This window comes from Mirounga leonina, unplaced genomic scaffold, assembly GCF_011800145.1.
Source record: "Mirounga leonina isolate KUSES-001 unplaced genomic scaffold, KU_Mleo_1.0 Mir_175, whole genome shotgun sequence".
Taxonomy (NCBI): domain Eukaryota; kingdom Metazoa; phylum Chordata; class Mammalia; order Carnivora; family Phocidae; genus Mirounga; species Mirounga leonina.
In genome coordinates, this window is record NW_023270453.1 from 30730204 (window position 1) to 30754510 (window position 24307).

Genomic DNA, 24307 nt, shown 5'->3' on the forward strand with positions numbered 1-24307 from the left:
TATTTATTTATTTATTTATTTATTTATTTATTTATTTATTTATTTATGAGAGAGCGCAGGGGGAAGAGCAGAGGGAAAGGGAGAAGCAAGCTCCCCGCTGAGCACGGACCATCCCAGGACCCTGAAATTAGGACCTGAGCGGAAATCAAGAATTGGACGCTCAACCAACTGAGCCATCCAGGCGCCCCGGGAAGTTTTAAACAGAGGGAGCTAATGATTGAAAATGGAAATACGAACCTGTCTTGATAGTACAGTTAGTCCCAGGGAGCTCCCAGCAAAAAAGTATGCTGTAATTTATTATTTATTAAAATCAGAAATTCTCCTAAAAGTAGGAGAAACAGGGCCAAAGTGCATGGGTGTGTACGTGTGTGTGTGTGTGTGTGTGTGTGTGTCTGAGTTTAAAGGAGGCAGAGAGGGCGCCTGGGTGGCTCAGTCATTAAGCGTCTGCCTTTGGCTCAGGTCATGATCCCAGGGTCCTGGGATCGAGCCCCTCATCCGGCTCCCTGCTCGGCAAGAAGCCTGCTTCTCCCTCTCCCATTCCCCCTGCTTGTGTGACTGCTCTCGCTATCTCTCTCTCTGTCAAATAAATAAATAAAATCTTTAAAAAAAAAATTAAAAAAAAATAAAGGAGGCAGAGACTGTTTGACAGGAGGAATCTTAGGAGATTGTACAGACTTGGGGGAACATACGAGACCATGAGAATTGAACAACCCCCCTGGCCCATGCCCAGTAGGAGAAGAGTACTCTCTCCACTGTTTCATTCTATTAAAAAGTAAAATCTTCTAAGATGTTCTTTACACAGGCATACTTTCATGTGTTATGCAATTAAAATAATGCAGATGAAGTGTTAATGTTCCTCGACCCTCCACTCCTCCCTCTCCCCCTCTCCACCTGGGACCTAGCTCCTCTCATTCCAAGGTCAACGGGCATGTTATTATTTTGATGTTTTTTCCTTCCAGGTATTTTCTTTTCTTTGTTATTTTTTAAAGATTTTATTTATTTATTTGAGAGAGAGAGAGCTGAGCAGGGAGTAGGGAGCCCGATGTGGGACTTGATCCCAGGACCCTGGGATCATGACCTGAGCAGAATGCAGTCGCTTAACCAACTGAGCCACCCAGGAGCCCCTCCTTCCAGGTATTTTCTATGCATTTGCAAACACGCATGTACATATGGAAATATATGGAGATAATGCGCGATTTCTAATTTGCATCGTTTAAAATTCTAAGTTATACATGCTCACGGTTTAAAAACGAGATCATTCTACGAGACCGTTTATTGGGTCCTTACTGAGTGCCAGGTACTGAGCTACCATGGTATCCCAAGCCAATTCTAAAGAGCAGCGGGTGAATACTCTCCCTCTGGGTGCACCACACCCACCTCCCAGTCCCGAGCCGTGGTGTCTTCAGCATTGTCTTACTTGACCTTCACAACAACTCATGTGATAGGTACTATCCTTATTGTCTCTCTTTTATAGACTAAATAGTGCAAGCTCTGACCAGTTAAAAGAAATTTGACCAAAGCCACATGACCAGTCCCAGGCAATGTACCAGAATCTCAAATCAGGCAGTCTGGCTCCAGGACACGATGACTCCATCCAGGAATGTTTCCTGCGGTCTGAAGTTGTTCTTGGGTCTAACTGAGGGCAACGGCTGGGAAAAGAAATGCATTGCAAGGTGAAGCAAAAGCAGCGCGACATGCAGCTTTGTATTGTGTCCCTTGACACCTTGAATCATGACAGAACCTCACACTCCACACGTCATCAGCGGCATTGGTCCTGCGGCTTTCCACGCCCCGAGAGGAAGCTTCTGGAAGAGGGTCGCGGTAAAACAGCAATGCCTATGGGATCACAGAACGCACCCACTGCTCGGGGCTTGGCACCTTCTTCTCTGAGTCCATTGCCTCAGTGCCTTTTATTCTTGAATCTCCATCATGAAGAAAGCAAAGTGAAACAAGTGTGAGAACTGCTCTTGCTTCAGATGCTTGAATGATTTCACCATAAGAATTGAGGAAAACAGTCTCATTCTAATCAATTCATGAAATTACAAATGTGGATATTTTAAAGTTATTTACATCTTAGGAAAGCTTATTTTTTAAAGTTCATTTATTTATTTATTTTTAGTCATCTCTGCACCCAAGGTGGGGCTCGAACTCACGCGCCCAAGATCAAGAGTCACGTGCTCCCCTGACTGAGCCAGCCAGGCGCCCTGTGTTAAATCTTATAAGAAACTACCAAACTGTTTCCTAGAGTGGTTCTATAAATTCTGCATTCCCACTAGCAACGTATAAGAGTTTTGTTTATTTAGGGGCACCTGGGTGGCTCAGTCAGGTAAGCGTCTGCCTTCGGCTCAGGTCATGATCCCGGGGTCCTGGGATCGAGCCCCGCATCGGGCTCTCTGCTCACTGGGGAGCCTGTTTCTCCCTCTCCCATTCCCCCTGCTTGTGTTACCTCTCTTGCTGTCAAATAATAAAATAAAATAAAATAAAATAAAATAAAATAAAAAGTTACTTTAAAAAAAAAACTTAAAAAGAAAAAAGAGTTTTGTTTATTTAACTCCCTCACCAGTGCTTGGTCTTGCTGAGATATATATATAGCTATTCTAATATGTTTGTAATGATGGCTCACTGTGTTTTTAATTTGCATTGCTCTGATGGCTAATGATATCGAGTAATTTTCCACGGGCTTATTTGCCTCCTCACTTAGGTGAAGTGTCTTTTTAAGTCTTTGCCCATTTTATTTATTTTATTTTTTATTTTTTAAAAGATTTTATTTATTTATTTGACAGAGAGAGACACAGCGAGAGCAGGAACACAAGCAAGGGGAGTGGGAGAGGGAGAAGCAGGCTTCTCCCTGAGCAGAGAGCCCGATGTGGGGCTCAATCCCAGGACCCTGGGATCATGACCTGAGCAGAAGGCAGATGCTTAACAGCTGAGCCACCCAGGCGCCCCAGTCTTTGCCCGTTTTAGGGGGGGGAGGGGCAGAGGGAGGGAGAGAGAGAATCTTAAGTAGGCTCCATGCCCAGCGAGCAGGGTTCAATCAAGAGTAGGCCCCTTAACTGACTGAGCCACCCAGATGCCCCAAGTCTGCCCATTTTTAAATTGGGTTGTATGTTTTGTTATACATTCCATTTATTACTATTGAGTTTTGAGAATTACTTACATGTTTTAAATACAAGTTCTTTGTCAGATATATGATAGCAAAATTCTCTTCTAATGCACATTCATTCTCATAATGTGTCTCTTGCACAGCAAAAGTTTTAATTGGAATGAGGTCCAGTTTATCAGTATTTCCTTTTATGGATTATTCTTTTGGTGTCCAGCCTAAGAACTCCTTGCTTAGCCTCAGGTCCCAAAGGTTTTCTCCCATTCTCCAACCCCCCCCCACCAAACTGTAGATTTATGTTTTACATTTAAATCTGTGATCCATTTTGAATTAATTTTTGTATCAGATGTAAGGTTTAGTTTGAGGTACATTTTTTTTTTTTTGCACATAGATGTCCAATTTTGTCTACAACTTGATAAATAAGACTGTCTTTTCTCCATTGAATTTCTTTTACACCTTTATCAAAAATCAGTTGGGGGACGCCTGGATGGCTCAGTAGGTTGTGTCTGCCTTTGGCTCAGGTCATGATCTCAGGGTCCTGGGATTGAGCCTGTCTTGGGCTCTCCCTCTCCCTCTGCTGCTCCCCCTGCTTGCACTCTCTCTCTCTGTGTCAAATAAATAAGTAAAATCTTTTTTAAAAAATATCAATTGGTTACATTTGTATGGATTTATTTCTGGATTGTCTATTCTGTTTTCTTAATACATGTGTCTGTCTCTCCTCTGTCTTAATTATTGTAGTGTTATTGTAAGTCTTAAAATTGGATGGCTTGAGTCCAACTTTTTCTTTTTCAAGACTGTTTTAGCTATTCTATTTCCTTTGCCTTTCCACATAAATTTTAGAATCAGCTTGTTTGTATCTACCAAAATTCTACTGAGATTTTTTTTTTTTAAAGATTTTATTTATTTGACAGAGAGAGATACAGTGAGAGTGGGAACACAAGCAGGGGGAGTGGGAGAGGGAGAAGCAGGCCTCCAGCTGAGTAGGGAGCCCTATGCGGGGCTTGATCCCAGGACCCTGGGATCATGACCTGAGCTGAAGGCAGACACTTAACGACTGAGCCACCCAGGTGCCCCTCTACTGAGATTTTGATTGGAATTGCATTTAATGGATAGATGAATTTGGAGAGAACTGACATTTTGTGTCAGTTCTGTGTGAGTCAATCACTACGTGGTTTATCTCTTCATTTATTTAGGTCTTCTTTGGTTTCTCACATCAGTGTTTTGTGGCTTTCAGCATTCATATCTGTATATATTCTGTTAGTTTTTTATGTAATTTCCTTTTCCTGGTGGGGAGCTATTGTCAATGTATCATTTTTTGAATTTCAGTTTCTAATTACACATTTTCAGTACATAGAGGTTCAACGGATTTTTGTGTGTTGGCCTTGTATCCCATGCTAAACTGACTTATTAGTTCTAGAAGTCTTTTTTTGTAGTTTTCTTGGGATTTTTTTCTGTAGGCAATCATATTATGTGTGAATAGGGAGAGTTTCATTTCTTCCTGTCCAGTGTATATTATTCCTGTTATTTATTTGTCTTGCCATTCTTTTCTAAGGTACTTGCATCATTATATTTGAAGTAACTTTCTTTTTAAAATTTTTTATTTTATTATTATTATTATTTTTTAAAGGTTTTACTTATCCACTTGGCAGAGAGAGACACATCAAGAGAGGGAACACAAGCAGGGGGAGTTGGGAGAGGGAGAAGCAGGCTTCCCGCTGAGCAGGGAGCCTGATGCAGGGCTCGATCCTAGGACCTCGGGGTCATGACCCAAGCTGAAGACAGATGCTTAATGACTGAGCCACCCAGCCCTTTTTATTTTTTTATTTTTTTAAAGATTTTATTTATTTATTTGAGAGAGAGAGAGAGAATGAAAGACAGAGAGCATGAGAGGGAGGAGGGTCAGAGGGAGAAGCAGACTCCCTGCCGAGCAGGGAGCCCGATGCGGGACTCGATCCCGGGACTCCAGGATCACGACCTGAGCTGAAGGCAGTTGCTCAACCAACTGAGCCACCCAGGCGCCCGCCCTTTTTATTTTTAAAAAAGATATTATTTATTTATTTGAGAGAGAGAAAGAGAGAGACAGAGAGCATGAGTGGGGAGGGGTGGTGGAGAGGCCAAGGGAGAAGCAGACTCCCTGATAAGCGGGGAGCCCGATGAGGGTTGTGATCCCAGGACCCTGAGATCATGACCTGAGCTGAAGGCAGAGGCTTAACTGACTGAGCCACCTGGACACCCCTTGAAGTAACTTTCTTGTAGATAGTGCATAATTGGGTCATGCTCCACCACCAACCTCCCTGCCCCTCATTTTCACAATCTGTCTTTAATTGATTTGTTTAGACCATTTACATTTAATGTAATTATTAATATGTTTGGATTTAGGTCTACCATTTTATTATTTGCTTTCTTTCTTTCTTTTTTCTCAGGAACTCACAACCCTGAGATCAAGACCTGAGCAGAGATCAAGTTGGATGTTTAACCGCCACCCAGGCTCCCCTTATTATTTGTTTTCTATTTGTTACTTTGTTTTTAACTCCTCAGTTTTCCCTTTCCAGCGTGGGTTAAACATTTTCTTAGTATTTCAATAAAATGTAAATGGATGGCAAGATGACATTGCTTTAGGGGCGCCTGGGTGGCTCAGTTGTTAAGCGTCTGCCTTCGGCTCAGGTCATGATCCCAGGGTCCTGGGATTGAGCCCCACGTTGGGCTTCCTGCTCAGCAGAGAGTGTGCTTCTCCCTCTCCCACTCCCCCTGCTTGTGTTCCCTCTCTCACTGTGTATCTCTGTCAAATAAATAAATAAAATCTAAAAAAAAAAGAAAGAAAGATGATATTGCTTTAGCAGGCAAACAAGCTAGTTAGGTTTAGGAGAAACAGCCTTTTTTTTTTTTTAATATTTATTTATTTATTTATTTGAGAGAGAGAAAGGGAGAGCAGGCTTGGGCAGAGGGGCAGAGGGAGAGGGAGAAGCAGACTTCCTGCTGAGCAGGGAGCCCAATCACAGGGCTGGAGCCCAACATGGGGCTGGATCCCAGGACCCTGGATCATGACCTGAGCCGAAGGCAGATCCTTAACCAACTGAGCCACCCAGGCGCCCCTAGGATAAACGTTCTTATCCATTTTCTGTGGATTGTGGTTCCAGTATCAGTTCACTCTTTAGAAGCTTTGCAGTGCTTGTCAGATCTGTCTTTTGTGTGTGCCACCAAATGGCCAGTGTGGGATCTAGACTAGGCAGTAGTCTGTCTCAAGGTTCTCCAAGTCTTTTCTGTGTAGAGAAGTTCAGGAGGTCATAAATGACTTTATGGAGTCACTTTCCCAGGCTTCTCCCTTTCTACAATATCTGGGGTACTTTGTAGTCCTCTGGGAAGCCCCTTTTTGGTCTTACAGTCCAGATCTGGGGGTTTAGTTATCCCATACTGCCTTGCATTTCTAGGGATGCACCCACATCTGGGCTAAGCAGTGAGAGAATGGGAGGACTCATCTCTGCTTTGCTAGTACTTAATATTTTCTTCTTCATCCCCATTTACTGCCATTATGTATTTTTCAGAGTCCTCAAGGAGCTACATTCCACTCAGTTTTATAGCAATAGTTAATAGGAGAGACTAGGAAGAGTGCTTATTTCATCTTACCTAGAAACTGGAACCCCTCATGTAATTTTAGAGAACATTTTGAAAAACTTTGAATCAGAGCTTTGGTTATAATTCAGACACATTTTCCTTTCTTCATTTTTCAAAATGTTATGTCAAATACTGGTTTTATGGAATTAAAAAAAATCCCAAGTGGGATGATCTAGAGAAGAAATTAAATCATTCCTTTTGGCATTCTGATGTATAATCATCTTCCTAATGAATTTTATGTCTCTAAATCACATTTTAATGGGGTCTTGCTCAATCTAATGTGAACTAAATGGGAATAACCACAGATCTGAAGTGGTTAAAGGTACCTAACAATTCTGGTGTAAAAACATTAGTGTTTCCAACATAAAGAGAGTGTTAGTACACCTCTCCACTGCTGGATGGACAATAGATTTCAAAAAACCTTCTACAGTATCTACACAGAATACCCCATCATCCATAAAGAACTATTTGCGATTAATGACTTGTTTGGTGCTTTTCTTCTCTGCAATACTGAGCACCATAGGAGCAGGGACTATAACCATTTTGTTCACTGCTCTATCTCCAGAGTCTTGTACAATGTCTGGCAAATAGCTAACACTCAACAGAAATTTTATGTCTGAAGGATTGAATGAGTTGAATGGAATGAGGCAGGAATGGATTCCCCACAGTTACCGTAAAAAGAAGTGTGCGTGGATGGGTTAGGAAGAGGGCAGGATAAAACCAGCTCTAATGTCCACCATACAGTAGCGTTCCAGACTAATACCCTACAACAGGATGTGTACTTACTTAACAAGCGTCTGTCAGAGGCCCACCATGTTCAAAGCATTTGTTAGGTGATGGAGAAGAGGGTGAAACAAAGATGAATGACATCAATTTCTTTTCTGAAAGGCACCAGTCTTCTAAACAAAGGGATGCTGTGTTCTAACTCAGAATCCAGGAAGAACAGTAGATTCTATTTTTTACTACCTGATATGCTTTGATTCAATTCAACAAATACTTATTGCATGCCTACCATATGCCAGATACTGTGTGAGTTACTTTCATAAAAATAACAATAAAAGCTACTATTTTTTCCCAGTGATTACCATATGCCAGATTGTGTTAAATGCTTTGCAGTCGTTAAAAAGTTTTTTTTTAATTTTTAAAAATTGTGGTAAAGTGAACATAATGTAAAATGTACCATCTTGACCATATTTAAGTGGACAATTCAGTGGCACTGAGAAACCACTCACCACTCACTGTGCAACCATCACCACCATCCAGCTCCAAACTTTTTTTACCCTCCCAAACTGAAACTCCACACCCGTTAAACACTGACTCCCCATTGCCCCTTCCCCCAACCCCTGGCAACCACGCTTCTACTTTCTGACTCTGTGAATTTGATGACTCTAAGTATCTCATTTAAGGGGAACCATACAGTATTTGTTTTTTTGTGACTGGCTTCTCTCACTTAGCATGATGTCCTCCAGGTTCATCCATGTTGCAACGTGTGTCAGAATTTCCTTCCTTGGGGAGCCTGGGTGGCTCAGTCAGTTAAGCATCTGCCTTTGGCTCAGGTCATGATCCCAGGGTTTTGGGATTGAGCCCTGTGTTGGGCTCCCAGCTCAGCCGGGGAGCCTGCTTCTCCTTCTCCCTCTCCCTCTGCCCTTGCTCGTGTGCTCTCTCTCTCTTGCTCACTCTGTCTCTCAAATAAATAAATAAAACAAAATTAAAAAAATAATTTCCTTCCTTTTTCAGGCTGGGCAATATTTCAGTGCATGGATAGACCACATTGTGTTCATCCATTGCCATCATACTTTTATTTAATTCTTACAACAGGTCTCCCAAGAGACATGTATCTATAATGGATACATAGTATGTCCTGCTCAGAGGACCTCAATGCTCAGAGGACCTAATGCAAGTTCAGCATTAGCACCTTCATCCTTGCCTCCAGTTCTATTTTCTAGGGAACTTAGGCTAATATAGTGTCATTAGGAAAGAAGACAAAATCCTGCAGTTTCGCACCAAATCTGTTCCCTGTCACAGTGGACTTAAGTGAAATAGTTTCTTTTTTTCAAAAAATATTTTATTTATTTATTTGACAGAGAGAGAGAGAGAGAGCACAAGCAGGGGGAGTGGCAAGCAGAGGGAGAGGGAGAAGCAGACTCCTCGCTGAGCAGGGAGCTCGATTCGGGGCTTGATCCCAGGACCCTGGGATCATGACCTGAGCTGAAGGCAGTTGCTTAACAGACTGAGCCCCAAGTGAAATAGTTTCTATGCTAAATTGGATCATAACACCCCTTTGGGTAAAATGCACCAATGCACTTGGTCTAAACCCCCCACTTCTACTCCTGCAGGACCTGCCTGGTCTGTGCCCTGCTCACCTCCCTGTTCTCAACTCCAACCTGTGCCCTTTTTCAGGTCCTCCAGCTTACCTGCACCCTTCCTGGTCTACGGGGCATTGCCTTTAGTCTTCCTTTTGCCAGGACCACTGTCCCCCGGTGGCTTGCACAGTTGCCTTCTCTCGATCTGGTGGGTCTCAAACTATATATTACCTTTTATATTCGTTTCCTAGGGGTGCTGTAACAAAGTGCCACAAACTTGGTTGCTTAAGACAACAGAAAGTGATTGCAACTTTGTAGGTCCTGGTCCCCACAGGGGGTGTGTGCTGTTGACTGCGGGGGGGGGGGGGGGGGTCAAAAGCTATGCCAGGACCCTTTGGACACCTGTGCCCAGACCAGCAGGAGAGAAGGGAAATCACCATACTAGTGTGGGTAACTGGTCTGGTCGGCAGGAAGAGGCATGGGTGCCTGAATGCAATGGGGGCAGGGAGGAATATGTGTGCAACACAGGGAATCTACCTGGGGACACTCCCTTGTCCCCCCTGAAACTGTGAATGAACATATGCAATAACCTGGGCCTGAGAAAGGTGTGATTTGCAAGAGTTCATACCTCTCAAGAGTGAAGGTTTGGGCCATGGCACCAGGTGAGCTCTCCAGAGCAGCTCAGGTGATGGCTGCAGGTAAGGAGCTATAGGATGAGGAGTGGAGGAAAGAATGAGACCAGGTACAGTCCCAAGACCAAGCGCAGTGACAAAGGCCTTGGTTTGAATCACTAACTTCCCTCAGGGAGAACGGCCCATGGAAGTCATGGCAGGCTGCTCCCCAAACACGCATGGCCTCCATGACAGTGACCTCTGGGATGTCCAGCAGGGAACACACTTGACTGACCACGCTGGCTGCCGCCACTCAGTGCTTTCACACTGAGACTATGCTTCCCCTTCCTGTTCCCAGCCAGGCCTGAGCCCGGCAAGGGCGTTAGCGCACTGGGCCCACTCCTGCAAGGCATGAGATTCCTCTGATGGGCAGTCTTGGCTCAAGAACTCCTCGTCAGACTGGCCAAACCTTTCTGGGACTTGCATTGCCTGCCGAGGTGCTTTCCCCCCTGACTTCTTCCTTCCCCTCGCCTGCGGTGCAGCTAGGCCTGCATCTGAAGGTTTCTTCTCTTCCCCTGGCTTCCTCCCTTTATCCTTCACAAGTATTTCTGCCCAGAACCTGTCATGGTCTAATTCCGTCATGGCGACTGTTTCTGGGAAGACCCCCAGCCAACACTGGAGTAATCCCCTGCTCCCTGGCCCCACTCACCTCTTTTTAGTTTGTGTCTCAGTACTGTGCTTTCTCCTTAAAAGTACTTTCACAGTTGGATATGCTTCCTTTATATATATATATATATATATATATATATATATATATATATATATATATATAATATATGTTTTAAGATTTTATTTATTTGAGAGAGAGAGGTCATGAGCAGAGGCGAAGGGTGGAGGGAGAAGCAGACTCCCTGTGGAGCAGGGAGCCCAATGCGGGACTCGATCCCAGGATCCTGGGATCATGACCTGAGTCAAAAGCGGATGCTCAACTGACTGAGCCACCCAGGTGCCCCTATATATTTTTTTGGGGGAGGGGGAGAGACAGAGAGCGAGCTGGGTAGGGACAGAGGGAGAGAGAGAATCCCAAGCAGATTCCATGCCCAGGACCAATCCTGACTCGGGGCTCCATCCCATGACCCTGAGACCATGACCTGAGCCAAAATCAAGAGTCAGATGCTTAAATGACTAAGCCACCCAGGGGCCCCTCCTTTGCTAATTTTTGCTGTGTTTCCCCACCAGACTGCAACCTCCATCAGGGCAGGAACCCCATCTAAATGGAACTCAGTCTTGCGCCTGGTGCCTGGCACAGAGCTTGGCACGCGGTGGGCACGTGGTCCATCTTTACTGGATGGGAGGACTTCCTCCGCTGCTCTGATCCTTTAACGATGCAGAAGTCACTGTCAGGTCCTCCGGGTCTTGTGGTTGTTGGTGTTTAAAGCAAGGACAAAAAAAGCATCCCAGGGAGGAGTCAGTGATTTGAAAAACAAGAAACCCCCATTCCCTGACACTGTGAGCCTGAGAACTGCAAGCAGCCAGGACCCTCTGGAAATCAGAGGGAAGCCACTTTGAGAAGTTCTAAAGAGCTGACAGGATGTGGCGCTTCTGATAGTGTGTGTGTGGGGGGGGGGGGGGGGGGGGGGGGCGGGAAGCAGGAATTCAGAGGTGCCCGCCTTCAAAGGGAATATTCACAGGTCTCCAGCCTTGGCCCCAAATCAAATTAGCCTTCTCACGTCCCCAAGCAAACAAGGCTTCTGAGTGATGTGTGGAGATCTAAGGGAGAGGAAGAGAAGGAGGGAGGAGCATCTTTGCATTGGAATCTTCCAGTTCAGGGCTCGCTCAGTGGGGCTTCTGGGCTCTGCGTCCTTAGATGCTGGCTCTGAGCAGTTGAACCTCCTCCCTTGCCCCTCAGTAAAGGCCTGCTTTCCCCAGGCTCTGTTTCAAAGTGAAGAGGAAACGAAACCATCTGGAGTTTGTGGGTGCTCTAGTGGGCCAATGATCCTGGTTTAGGGTTTGCTGTTCCTTTGTGTTCATGTTAGTTTTTTGTGCTTTGTGGTCTCTTTCAGTTTGGACTGCACAACACGAGAACAGAGTTGTTGGGAATAGTAGGTCTCGTGAAGAAGTTGTTAGTGACAGTAAAGAGGCGCGACTGCACGGTGGTTAATACCATGGCTTTCGACCCTTTATCAGTCAGGAGAGACGAAGCCATGTTGCCATAACAAACAGCACCCAAATCTCATTCATGCCATGTGTCTGGCTTAGCTCCGGCCACCATACCAAAATATCGTAGGCTAGGGGGCTTCCACAACAGAAGTTTATTTCTCACACTTCTGGGGGCTGGGGAGCCCAAGATCAAGGTGCCGACAGACTTGGTGTCTGGTTTGCAAATGAGACTGGCTGCTTCCTTGTTGTGTGTCCCCATGGCACGATACTGCTTGAGAGAGTAAGATCTCTGGTATCTCTTCTTATAGGGGCACTAATCCCATCATGAGGGCCTCTGCTCATGACTTCACCTAAACTTAACCACCTCCCAAAGGCCCCACCTCCAAATACCATCACATGGGGGGTGAGGGCTTCTACAAATAAATTTTGGGCCCATTGGGGTTTTGCCATTTGGCGTGGCAGAGGGAAAAGAATGTGATGACTTAAGCACAGCCTCAGTCTTCAAGTGACAAATGTTTCTTCTGCTCACATTTCCTTGATCAAAAGCAAGTTACATGTGTAACTTCAAGAGGGATAATGGAAAATACAATCTGACCTTGTCCTCAGAAGGAAAGAACTGTATTGTTGGCAATGGCTCTAATGAGCACAAGAGCGACACAGTCTAGATGTTGCTGTGGATGTATTTTTTTAGATGTGACTAACATTTAAATCAACATACTTTGAATGAGGCAGTTCACCCTCTATAATGTGGGTGGGCCTCATCTAATCAGTCGAAGGCCTTAAGACCAAGGTTTCCCAAAGAAAGAATTTGGCTCCAAGATGGCCACATAGAAACCCTGCTTGAGTTTCCAGACTGCTTGGCTTGCCCTCTGGATTTTGGACTCGAGACTGTAACAACACCAAATCTTTCCTGAATTTTCAGCTTGCTGGCCTGTCCTGTGGATTTCAGACTTGCCAGCCCCCATAACTATGTGAGCCAATTCATTAAAATATCTACCTATCTCTCTTGGCTCTTCTTGGGTCTCAAGTCTGCCAGTTCTTAGACTGGAATTTACTTTACACCAACACTATTGATTCTCCTGCGTCTCCAGCTTGACAACTGCAGATTTTAGGGCTTCTCAGCCTCCGTCATTGTGTGAATCAGTTTCTTATAATAATATAATATATATACATATGAATGTATGTATATGTTTGTGTATATACACACACACACCTTGCTGGTTGTGTTTCTCTGTAGAACCCTGACTAATACAGGTGTAGATATCTCCTCCCAAGTGAAAAATCTACTAAAGCCCTTGGAAGAAACTGTACTTTTGTTTGGAGTTAAGAGCTAAAGGTCAAAGTGCTCTGTTGTGAAAACTTGATTCCATAATAATATATATTATATATTAATAATGTGGAGAGAAGAATCTTCTGGTTGGATGGAATTTTCCTTGCAGAGCATGCTAATGGCTTCGGACGTTTGAGGCAGTGTCTCTGTTTCTTCAGAGCTATAAGTAAGTATAGAAGCTTGAGGCTGACTCCGGGATTGGTTTACCTCTTTTTTTTTTTTCCTGTGTAGAGTGTGGTCAGACCTAGCAGTGTTTTGGTGATGTTATTTCATTGACAAACTCTGTCATGAAACTTGAAAAAAATCCTTATTTTAAATGTTGCTCTGCTAAATCCCCAAATCACAGTCTTTCAGACCTGGGGCGAACCATGGAGCTAATCTGGCCTCATTCTTCTCAAATTGTGTTCTATGAAACATATATTCCTGAATGTTGATAGGTGGTCCTTGAAAAAAGGGATTCCATGACCAAGTGGATTTGGTAAAGACAGCATATACTCTCTCTTTTTTTGGAGAATCCAAATGCACTTCAGTGAAGTTTGAGGTGCCTCCTTGGCTTGGAAGTAGAGATGTCAAGTAGGCAGTTGGTAGTTGGGTCTGGATTTCAGGGACAAGGGCTGCACATGTAGGTTTGGATGTTAATACGTTCCAAACCACAGAAGCAGGTGAGATTACTTGGGAGAGAGTTTGGAAGGAAGAGGAGTGTCTGAAGTCCGGAGGTGCTGCAGCTTCCTTGTAACCTTTAGGGGAGGACCTGAGACTGTAGGCAAGACCCAGAAGATGGCATTGCTGAATTAAATGACAGAGAGAAACCAGAATGCTAAGACAAAACTCAAGCCAGTAAAGCTGATTCTACTGCTGGATTTCTTAACCAGATGCCAGTAAATTCCCTTATTTTTTTTTTTTAAGATTTTATTTATTTGACAGAAAGAGACACAGCGAGAGAGGGAAACAAGCAGGGGGAGTGGGAGAGGGAGAAGCAGGCTTCCTGCGGAGCAGGGAGCCCGATGCAGGGCTCGATCCCAGGACCCTGGGGTCATGACCTGAGCTGAAGGCAGACGCTTAATGACTGAGCCAACCAGGTGCCCCCCCTTATTTTTTTTTTTTTTTAAGAGATGGAGGGAGAGAGGCAGGGGAGAGGCAGAGGGGCAGAGGGAGAGAGAATCTTAAGCAAGCTTCACATGGAGCCTGATACGGAGCTCAATCTCACAACCCTGAGATCATGACGTGAGCTGAAATCAATAGCTGGTCACTTAACTGACTGAGCCATGGTAAATTCCTTTTTAAAAAAGATTTTATTTATTTATTTGTGAGAAAGAGAGAGAGAGAGGAGAGAGAGAGAGCGCGCACACGAGCAGGGGGAGAGGGAGAGGGAGAAGCAGGCTCTCTGCTGAGCAGGGAGCTCGAAGCGGGGCTCGATTCCAGGACCCTGAGATTATGATCTGAGCCAAAGGCAGACATTTAACTCACTGAGCCACCCAGGTTAAGTTAAATTCCTTTTAACTTAAGTTTTTATGTCATGTCTTTGAAAGAGTCTTGACTAGTATGACGTCTCCCAACCTCTTTTGCACACTTAATCTCTGTCTCCTCTTAGTTTGTGTTTTCCCATCTCCTTACCTGTCCTGCAGGAGAACCAGCTGACCCCAAGATGTCAGAATTAACTAGTCACTCCCATCCTGAGGAGCAAAGGGGAAGGCCTGACATCCCCCAGTCATGGTCTATTGTTGTCCTTTTGGGCGTGAGTGGAGCAATCAGCTAAAAATCAGTTACGTGTTTGAAGATTTTATTTTTATTTTTGGATTGCTAGCAACCAACCCAAACTGACTTTGGCTAATGTGAGCCAGAAAGGGAATTTATTGGAAGCATCACAGGCTTCCCCCACAGAATCAAAGACAGAGCTGGGACAAGCTGAGCAACAACAGACTTGGGGAAGGCAAGCAATCAGAGCCATCCTGGGGAGCTTCAGCAGGCTTTCATCGAAATCCTCTCTGGGCTGACCACCGACATGGTGCACTCTCGGTTCTAGCTTGAAATGGCTGGGAGACGGAATATGTTTTAAGTATGAGAGTGAAGTGAGATGAGCCTCTTGGCCCTGGTTCCTGGGAAGAACCAGGTTCCTGCATATCAGAGGGACTTGGTGGCCCACCAAGAAGGGTCAGCCAGACCTCTCTGAGGGTGGAGCCATCCCTGGGCTTCTCCAAGCTGCTCGAGGCTCCCAGGTGATGAAGAACAACCTCTGCAGGACTTCACTGCTCCTAAGACCCAGGGAGAGCTGGGGAGATGCTTCCCTTGGTGCTTTTGGCTTTTAGGACTCTCACTGGCCCAGACTGCCCATCAGGGGTCTCTCTGACATCTTCATTTTTTAATTTTTTTAAGATTTATTACTTATTTATTTGACAGAGAGAGAGAGAGAGAGAAGGAACACAAGCAGGGGGAGTGGAAGAGGGGGAAGCAGGCCTCCCCACGAGCAGGGAGCCCGACACGGGGCTCGATCCCAGGACCCTGGGATCATGACCTGAGCCAAAGGCAGATGCTTAATGACTGAGCCACCCAGGCGCCCCTCTCTGACATCTTTAATCTTTATCCCTTTTCTCTTGGTCTCTGCTGTTCATGCCTTTCACTCTGCTTTCTTTCCTCTTCCAAATGCCCCTCCTCCTACAGACTAAATATTTGTGTTCTCTGGAAATTCATGTTGAAACCTAATCCCCAGTGTGGTGGTATTGGGAGATGGGGTCTTGGGGAGGTGATTAGGTCATGAGGGTGGAGCTCTTGTGAAGGGGAAAAGAGACTTTGGAGAGATCTCTTGTCCCTTCCACCTTGGGGGAATATAATAAAAAGATGGCTGTCCTTTCCCCCTCAACCCTCTTGCCAATTTGGCTTTTCCCTTGGACTTCCCTATTTCTGTCTGCATTCTCGGATTCTTCCTAGGTTCAAGAAGTGGGCTCTCACCAGACACCTAATCTCTGAGAAATACACTTCTGTTATTTGTAACAGAACTATACTCAGTCTAGAGGCACCTGGGTGGCTCAGTCGTTAAGCGTCTGCCTTCGGCTCAGGTCATGATCCCAGGGTCCTGGGATCGAGCCCCACACTGGGCTCCCTGCTAGGTGGGGAGCCTGCTTCTCCCTCTCCCACTCCCCCTGCTTGTGTTCCCTCTCTCGCTGTGTCTCTCTCTGTCAAATAAATAGATAAAATCTTTAAAAAAAAAGAACTATACTCAGTCTATAGTATTTTTTTTTTAAGATTTTTATTTATTTATTTGTCAGAGAAAGAGAGGGAACAAAAACAGGGGGAGCGGCAGGCAGAGGGAGAAGCAGGCTTCCTGCGGAGCAGGGAGCCCGATGCGGGGCTCGATCCCAAGGCCCTGGGATCATGACCTGAGCCGAAGGCAGTTGCTTAACCGACTGAGCCACCCAGGCATCCCATCAGTCTATAGTATTTTCTATAGCAGCCTGAATGGACTAAAACACCACCCTTAAAAAAAAAGATTCTTATTTAAAGAATAATTATTCAAGAATAATTATTCAAACAGTACCAAAGATTTTTCAGTGAAAACTAAGTCTTTTTTCCCACCCTAGCTTATGTCTATATATAGATATATATCTATATAGGTCTATATACCTACTATTCTACTTGTTTTTTTTTTTTTCAAGTAGTCTCCTCATTGGGCTTGAACTCACAACCTTGAGATCAAGACCTGAGCTGAGACCAAGAGTCTGATGCTGAACGGCCTGAGCCACCCAGGCACCCCTGCCTACTATTTTATTTGTCAACACAGCAGAACAGATTACACACTTGCTCAGTAACTTGCATTTTCCACTCAGTGATGTATCGTTCATATGAGAACACATCTGGCGCATTCTTTCTGATGGCTGCATAGTCTTCCACCCCAAGTCTCCATTGATGGATGGGCTTTTGTGAATACAAATGATGAAGCAGCAAATATCCTTGTGCACCTTACATTAGGCACCTGGCCTCACACACATCTGTTGGAAACAATTGTGCTTCTTTTCCCAAGAGTTAGCAAAGCTTTGTTCTTCTGGCTTCTACCAGACTTCCCAGGCATGGCCCACACCGGCTGCTTCTCTTTCTCTCGACTCCTAAGTACTTACAATATGGCTTCTACCCACAAACATACTCAAGGCGCACCAGTGACCTCCTTCCTTAGTACATCACTTCTGACTTTTCTGTAGAATTTGACCTCACTGCCCATCCCGTCCTGAAACTCTCCTTGCTTGGCTGTTATGGTGGATGATCTTCATCTTCCCATTTCTCTAAGCGTGATTTTCCTGGGACCTTTGTCGGCCTTATTGTCTGGCAGGAGCTTGAGGGAGTGGAACCTGCTGGGTTAGCTCTTGGCCCACACCCATTTACCTCACTGCCTGGACCCCCAGAGGAATGGGAGGTTCAAAATCTGAATTCACACTCTCTTTTAGGCTCAAACCCTTCATTTAAAAAAAAAAGTGTTGTGGGTGCCTGGGTGGCTCAGTCGGTTGGGCGACTGCCTTCGGCTCAGGTCATGATCCTGGAGTCCTGGGATCGAGTCCTGCATTGGGCTCCCTGCTCAGCGGGGAGTCTGCTTCTCCCTCTGACCCTCCTCCCTCTCGTGCTCTTTGTCTCTCATTCTCTCTCACAAATAAATAAATAAAATCTTAAAAAAAAAGTGTTGTTTTTAATTCCCACATTTTATGTTATTATCATCACTATCTTAATATTTATTATGTACCATTTAAAAAATATGAAAAGGTGTGGGGGCACCTGGGTGGCTTAGCTGGTTAAGCATCTGACAATTGATATTGGCTCAGGTCTCGATCTCAGGGTTATGAGTTCAAGCCCTGAGTTGGGCTCCATGCTGGGTGCGGGGCTTAAAAAAAAATACCAAAAGCTGTCAACAGTAACAAAGAATACAACAAAAGAATAACACAACAAATCCCAACGTATCCACTATTCGGCTTAATAAAATGTGACCAACACAACTGGAGGTTCTTTTGTACCCTCCCCGCACCCCAGAGATTATACTGAATTTGGAGTTTGTAATTTTCTTGCATTTTAACTGAGTCCTGAATTTCTGACTGACCTCTCTGGATATCTCTATATGGGTATCCCACTTGGTATGGCTAAAAGCAAATGCAACTGATTCCATTTATGTAAAAAGGAAAATGCATTTGCCCTATCATCTATCTATCTATCATCTATCTATCTATCTATCATCTATCTATCTATCTATCTATCTATCTATCTATCTATCTATCTATCATCTATCTATCTATCTATCCTCAGAAATCCTTTCAGAAAGATCTATATCAGGGGTTGACCAAACAGAACACAAGCCTGTTTGCAACTTCTGTGAGACATCAAAACGTTAATTATTTCTGGATGCTTGGACTATGGATAGTTTTTCTATCTGCTCATTTGTGTTTTCTAAATTTTCAACAATGGAGCATGGATTACTTTACTACTAATGCCCCAAACTTATCTTCCCCTCAACCCTCTTACCAATTTAGCTTTTACCCCAGACATCTCTATTTCTTTTTTTTTTTTAAGATTTTATTTATTTATTTGACAGAGAGAGACAAAGTGAGAGAAGGAACACAAGCAGGGGGAGTGGGAGAGGGAGCAGCAGACTTCCTGCTGAGCAGGAGCCCGATGCGGCGCTTGATCCCAGGACCCTGGGATCATAACCTGAGTCGGAGGCAGACGCTTAAAGACTGAGCCACCTAGGTGCCCCATAGACATCCCTATTTCTGTTGGAATTCTGCAATTCTTCACAGGTCCAAAACCTGGGAGGCATGCTTGATGCCCTTTTCCCTGTTTCACATTCCATCAGTTCTTACTACACCTTGTGGTTGAGTGGATTTCTATCTCCCCTGTTAGATTTTAAGTTCTTAAGGGGCACAGGCTTTGTCTCCCTGGGGGCGCATCACACAGCACAGCTCAAAAACAGATGGTCCAGAAATGGTTATTGAACCTTTCTGCCTGATGCCTCAGGCATGTCTGTATACCTTGCAACAATCACCTGGCTTATTTATAGAAATTTCCTCTATAAATAAGTGGTTTCTGTTTCAGGTATGGTTTGCTCTTGATATTTACACTCCATCTCTGACCCTACCCCATCCTCAAACTTAGAAACTGGAATTAGAGCTGGTATTCAAATCCTTAACCACAGTACAAGTAGCCAGCCCCTCGTAAGAACTAAGACATAGTTGTGAAGTTCTTTTTTTCCCCTCGACATTCTAGCTGCTGTCAGTACATTTGCTGGGGAATTCTCGACGAGATTTTACTTGTCCTTCCATGCTGTTCTTTCTGGCGTTTCCTTGTTTCTTTTTGTGATCCCGTTCCAGATGGCTCAGGAGTGCATCCAAAATGAGTATTTTGACAGATTGCTTACTGCTTGCAAACCGTGTCACCTTCGATGTTCTAATACCCCTCCTCTACCTTGTCAGCATTATTGTGATGCAAGTAAGTAATACTGCTGGAACAATTAATTCATTGGTGTGACCTATTTTCTCTACATTGACTATTTATTCGAAGAATAGACATTACAGGGAAGAGGGTGAGATCTCCTGAATCAAAAAGAGAAAGGAAATAAGGCAAGTATTTAAATGCCAACAGGAGCAAAGTAATTACTCAGAACTGAACTCAATTTTATTCAGCGCTGTTAGCAACATAGATTTTATCAGCTCTTCTAATTAAGTGTTATTTAGAATTTACAAGTCAATGCTGATGAATTAAGGGAATTGGATGGCAAATAATCTACTTGATGTGGATATTATGTTGTCAGTTCATTATCTCTCTGATATTCTTTTAATTCAGTGAAAGGAACGAATACAATTCTCTGGACCTGTTTGGGCCTGAGCTTGATCGTTTCTTTGACAGTTTTCGTGTTGATGTTCTTGCTAAAGAAGATGAATTCAGAACCATCAAAGAACAAACGTAAAAACACAGGTTGGTTTGATGTTTAGTCTTGGAAATCTATTTCCAAGAAGTGGCTATTGTGAATTTCAGTTCCTTCTCATGCTCCCCCCCCCCCCCCCGTGATGAGTATTTCATTTGGTTAGAGCCCTTTTGAAAGTGTGTTAGAGGACAGTTGTGTTAAACGAACTTTTGGGAAGGAGCAAGCTGTCTTCTTTTTGGTTCACAGGTGCCCCACAGAGCCTTACTTCCCCCACATTCTTCCCTCAGTAATTACTCTTCTGAAGTACGGAGGCTTCCTTGGCAAATATCCATCTCTTTGACCAAAGTTAGCACATTGATTAAATGTCTTACTCTCAGAAACCACTAGCTGGGTCTGCTACTATTAGGAAAAAAGTATTTGACAAGATCCATGGCCATATTCTTAAGACAAATGTAAATGCTGTTTGCTTGGGTGAATATTTTACTGCCAAAAAAACTGCTAGAAATTAATAACCAGCTGTTCTTGGAGTATTTGAGCAGTCATTTTAAAGATTATTATCTTTATTAAGCAGCAGAGAACCAGTCTCAGAGAAGTGAATGTTCTACTTAAAGGCTTTTTAAGATAAAAATATTTCTGCTGCACCTTTGCCCATGATCTGCTTCCCAAACACATTGCAGCCATTGGCCTATTTCTTGATGCATTTATTTTCCGTGCATAATCTGCATTAAGCACCCAGCTCATTTGTAGTAAAGAGAGGTAGATGGCTGTTGCCCATAATTTACTCACTTTTCTTTTTTTCTTGTGCCTAGGGTCTGAGAGACAGGTGGGGAGTGACTTTAAGTGTGACATTCTGGAAGATGGAGTTATTCTGTGGCAGGTTGGGGAAGTAATAAAGCTTACCTTCACCAGCATATAAATGGGGACATAATAGAGACTCCTTCCTTACATGATCACAAAAGATTCATTATAAAGGAAAAATTTGATTTGCTACCAAATGCTCTGTAAGGGAAACATCTTTGCTTTGAATTCTAAAGTGTCACCCAAAGGCTCATTTTGGTGTGCTGTAACATATGGTAATCTGTCATTTCACCAGTGTCTAATAGAATCAATACCTCAATGCCTCCAAGGGCCAAGTGGGCAACCAGTGAATGCAATGGGCCAGGTGGAGGTTTCAACAGTAGAGAGCCTATGCCCTTCCTCAAGGAGACAGGTGCTCCTGACTCCAGCCAACTGTTCCCATGTAGCAATGTTAGCTACCAGTTACCCCCCCCCCCCTTTTTTAAAGAGACCAATTGCCTCGATTTGCAGGTGAAATCCCTTGAAATTTGTTTGTTTTTTTAAATCTCTTGATTTTTAAAGGGGGGGGTCAACATAAAACATGTAAGCAAACACTTAAAAACACTGTATGGGCCTAAACAAAGTCTGTCTTCAAATCCAATGTGGCCTGCGGTCTATCAGTTCGTGACTTCTAGTGCAGGAACATACTCATTTGTTTTGTAGGAGATCTGTCTCCATGGCTTGGAGCCCTAATGTGTACTGCTAAGACTGTCAGGACTGCACCACCTGGGAAGTTGGGGTTAATGGTTGTGTTTCTGCATAATCAGGATCGACTCTCCAGGACCAGGTGAACGCTGACCAGGAGGAGGGCCGTGCTAGCAGGAATGGTGAGGAAGTTCTCTCGAGGGGCCTGGAGTACACAGTAGAAGAATGTACCTGTGAAGACTGCGTCAATTCTGAATCAAAGGTCGCTTCTGACCATTTCTTTCCACTCCCGGCTATGGAGGAAGGTGCAACCATTCTCGTCACCACGAAAACAAATGACTACTGTAACAGCCTGCTAGCTAGTGTCACAGAGATGGAGAAACCCATTTTTACCAGATAATCAACCATTTCAACTGGTGTAGAGCTGCTTTGAAAATCCTATGTCAGAAGGATGATGTATCACATCTCTTTAGGATGATTGTACTTATCAGTTGCTGATAGAGCTTTTTGTCCTGTAATTCTAGAAAATCTTTATGTTAGATGTACTTCCCTACCTTACTGTTGGGAACTTAACTGGAAATTTCCTTGGTTTCATGATTAAATTCTTGACTCACTGAAAAAAAAGCACTGCAATGTGTAGAGCCCATAGTCCCATATTTCTATGGCTAGCTCCCTTCTCTCCTATACACACACATATATATATTTCAAGCCAGATTGGATTTTTCTCTTTATTATTAATGGAAAGCAAGGTGATCCTATGTACTCCTGGATATAGGAGAAGCCTAGAGTCAGCCACACTAATTTAGTGTGCAATGCGTGAGTGCAAGGCTCCTGACATTGTGGGCTTTCAGCTTAATGGAGACATCAGGCATTATTACAATCCCATAAATAAATGTGTAATTGCAAACTAGGACAAAGGTATAGTAGGTATCATTTTCAGACCCCAGTGCAGGTAATAATAATGTTGGCTAAAACTTAGCCTTACTAGGGGCGCTTGTGTGGCTCAGTCAGTTAAGCGTCTGGCTCTTGATTTCAGCTCAGGTTATGATCTCATGGGTCTTGGGATCAAGCCCCATGACTCAGGCTCTGTGCTCAGCAGGGAGTCTACTTTAGATTCTCCATCTCTTTCTCCTTCTGCCCCTCTCCCTGCTCACACTTTCTCTTATTCTCTAGTAAATAAATAAATCTTAAAACAACAACAACAAAAACTTAGCCTTACTAATGTGCCAGGACTGTTCTATATGCTTTACCTGTACTAACTCATTTAATGCATACAACAAATCACAAGGTAGGTGGACAATTATTACCTCCATTTTACAGATGATGGCAGAAACTGAGTCAGAGGAAGGTAACATAACCAGTAAATGGCAGAGCCAGGATTTAAACCCAGACATCCTGATTTATTTTTTTCTCTTCATATCGATTTAAGTTCATTTGAGTTCCTCAGCTCTTTGGGCTATAATCTTAAGTCATTATTGGGGGAGGGGGTCCCTCCCTGGGGTTGTGCAAAGGTCCTGAGGTGTTATGGGAAGGTTATGCAACAGGTGATGATGCCCTCTGATAATATGTTGACTTTGATCATTGTTAAGATGCCCACTGACAAAACAGCATAGACCTCAAAGTCTTGGGGCTGTGGCTTTTGTGTCAGGTTTGGGAAAAGGGGAAACTTGGTGAGCCCTTTTTACCCATTGGGGGCCATTCCAAGTTTCCATTCCAGGCCCTTGAGGACCACAGGATACAATATAGTACAGTGGTTAAAGTATTGGCTCTTGGAGCCAGATTGCCTGGACTTGAATCCTGGCTCTGTTACTAGAAGTTACAGACTTTGGGTGACTGTGAAAGTTACTTAACCACTTGTGCCTCAGTTTCCCCATCTGTAAAATGGAAATAATAATAGTATCTACTTATAAGGTTGTTTTAAGGATTAAATGAAAACACACACTCACTCATTTGCATACATACATGTGCATGTATATATATATAATTTTTTTCATGAAAGTATCTGGTTTATAATAAATACTTTGAGTTACATTGTTGTAATGATTTTTATTAATCCGCTTGAATTGTAGTCTGAGAGCAGGCACACACTCCTTTTCTGTTCTACAGCTGTTACAGGAACAGTATATGGAATAGTGCTCCTAGCTTCTCACAGGCCCTCTTCCTCCCCAGCCCCCCCCCAACATCTCCTCAATGAGTTTAGTTTTTCAAGGCTGACAAGAGCTGTACACTTTAGGCTCTTAATTCTTGGTCTTTGAGGACTAGGTGAAAATCTCAGAAAAAAGGAATTATAACGTTTCAAGGGGGTGGTTGGGGATAGAATAGGTAAAGCACAAGCTCTGTCACTCACTTATCCTGCCTCAAGTGCCATGAAGGAAAGGTACAGGGCGCTATGAGAAGGTAGAACATATCATCATGGTGACAACTCCATGAAGCAGGTATGTGATGCCTTACCAAGGGTTACAGAGGCAGGAGGAACCAAACTAGGCTTTTGGGGGTGGAGGAGTTGAGGGGGTGGATTTAGGCACATAGACTCTTCGAAATTACAAATTCACAACAACTATAGAGTATAATTTTGGAAAATGGCAAAGACAGCCCCACCAACCAAACACACAAGTATTTTCATCTCTCCATTCTCTCAGTCCCTACACATGGTCATACTTTGACACGATCGTAATCATGGCATACAGACCATTTTGCATGGGACTTTTTTTTAGTTAACTCATTGTCATTGGCCTTTCCCCATGTTTCCATCTTTATAATTAGCATTTTCAACTACTGCAAGAGATTCCTTGTGAAATGGGCCATGATTTGCTTAGC

General features: G+C 43.8%; 1 protein-coding gene across 1 annotated transcript in view; it reads left to right on the forward strand.

Annotated features, from left to right (window-relative positions):
* Positions 1–21890, forward strand: part of TNFRSF17 (TNF receptor superfamily member 17) — a 74553-nt gene extending 52663 nt beyond the window's left edge. The window contains 3 exon segments of the mRNA XM_035022484.1: positions 19351–19576; positions 19895–20058; positions 21613–21890. Coding sequence (XP_034878375.1) covers positions 19351–19576; positions 19895–20058; positions 21613–21890 — 668 coding nt within the window.
* The last annotated feature ends 2417 nt before the right edge of the window (positions 21891–24307 follow it).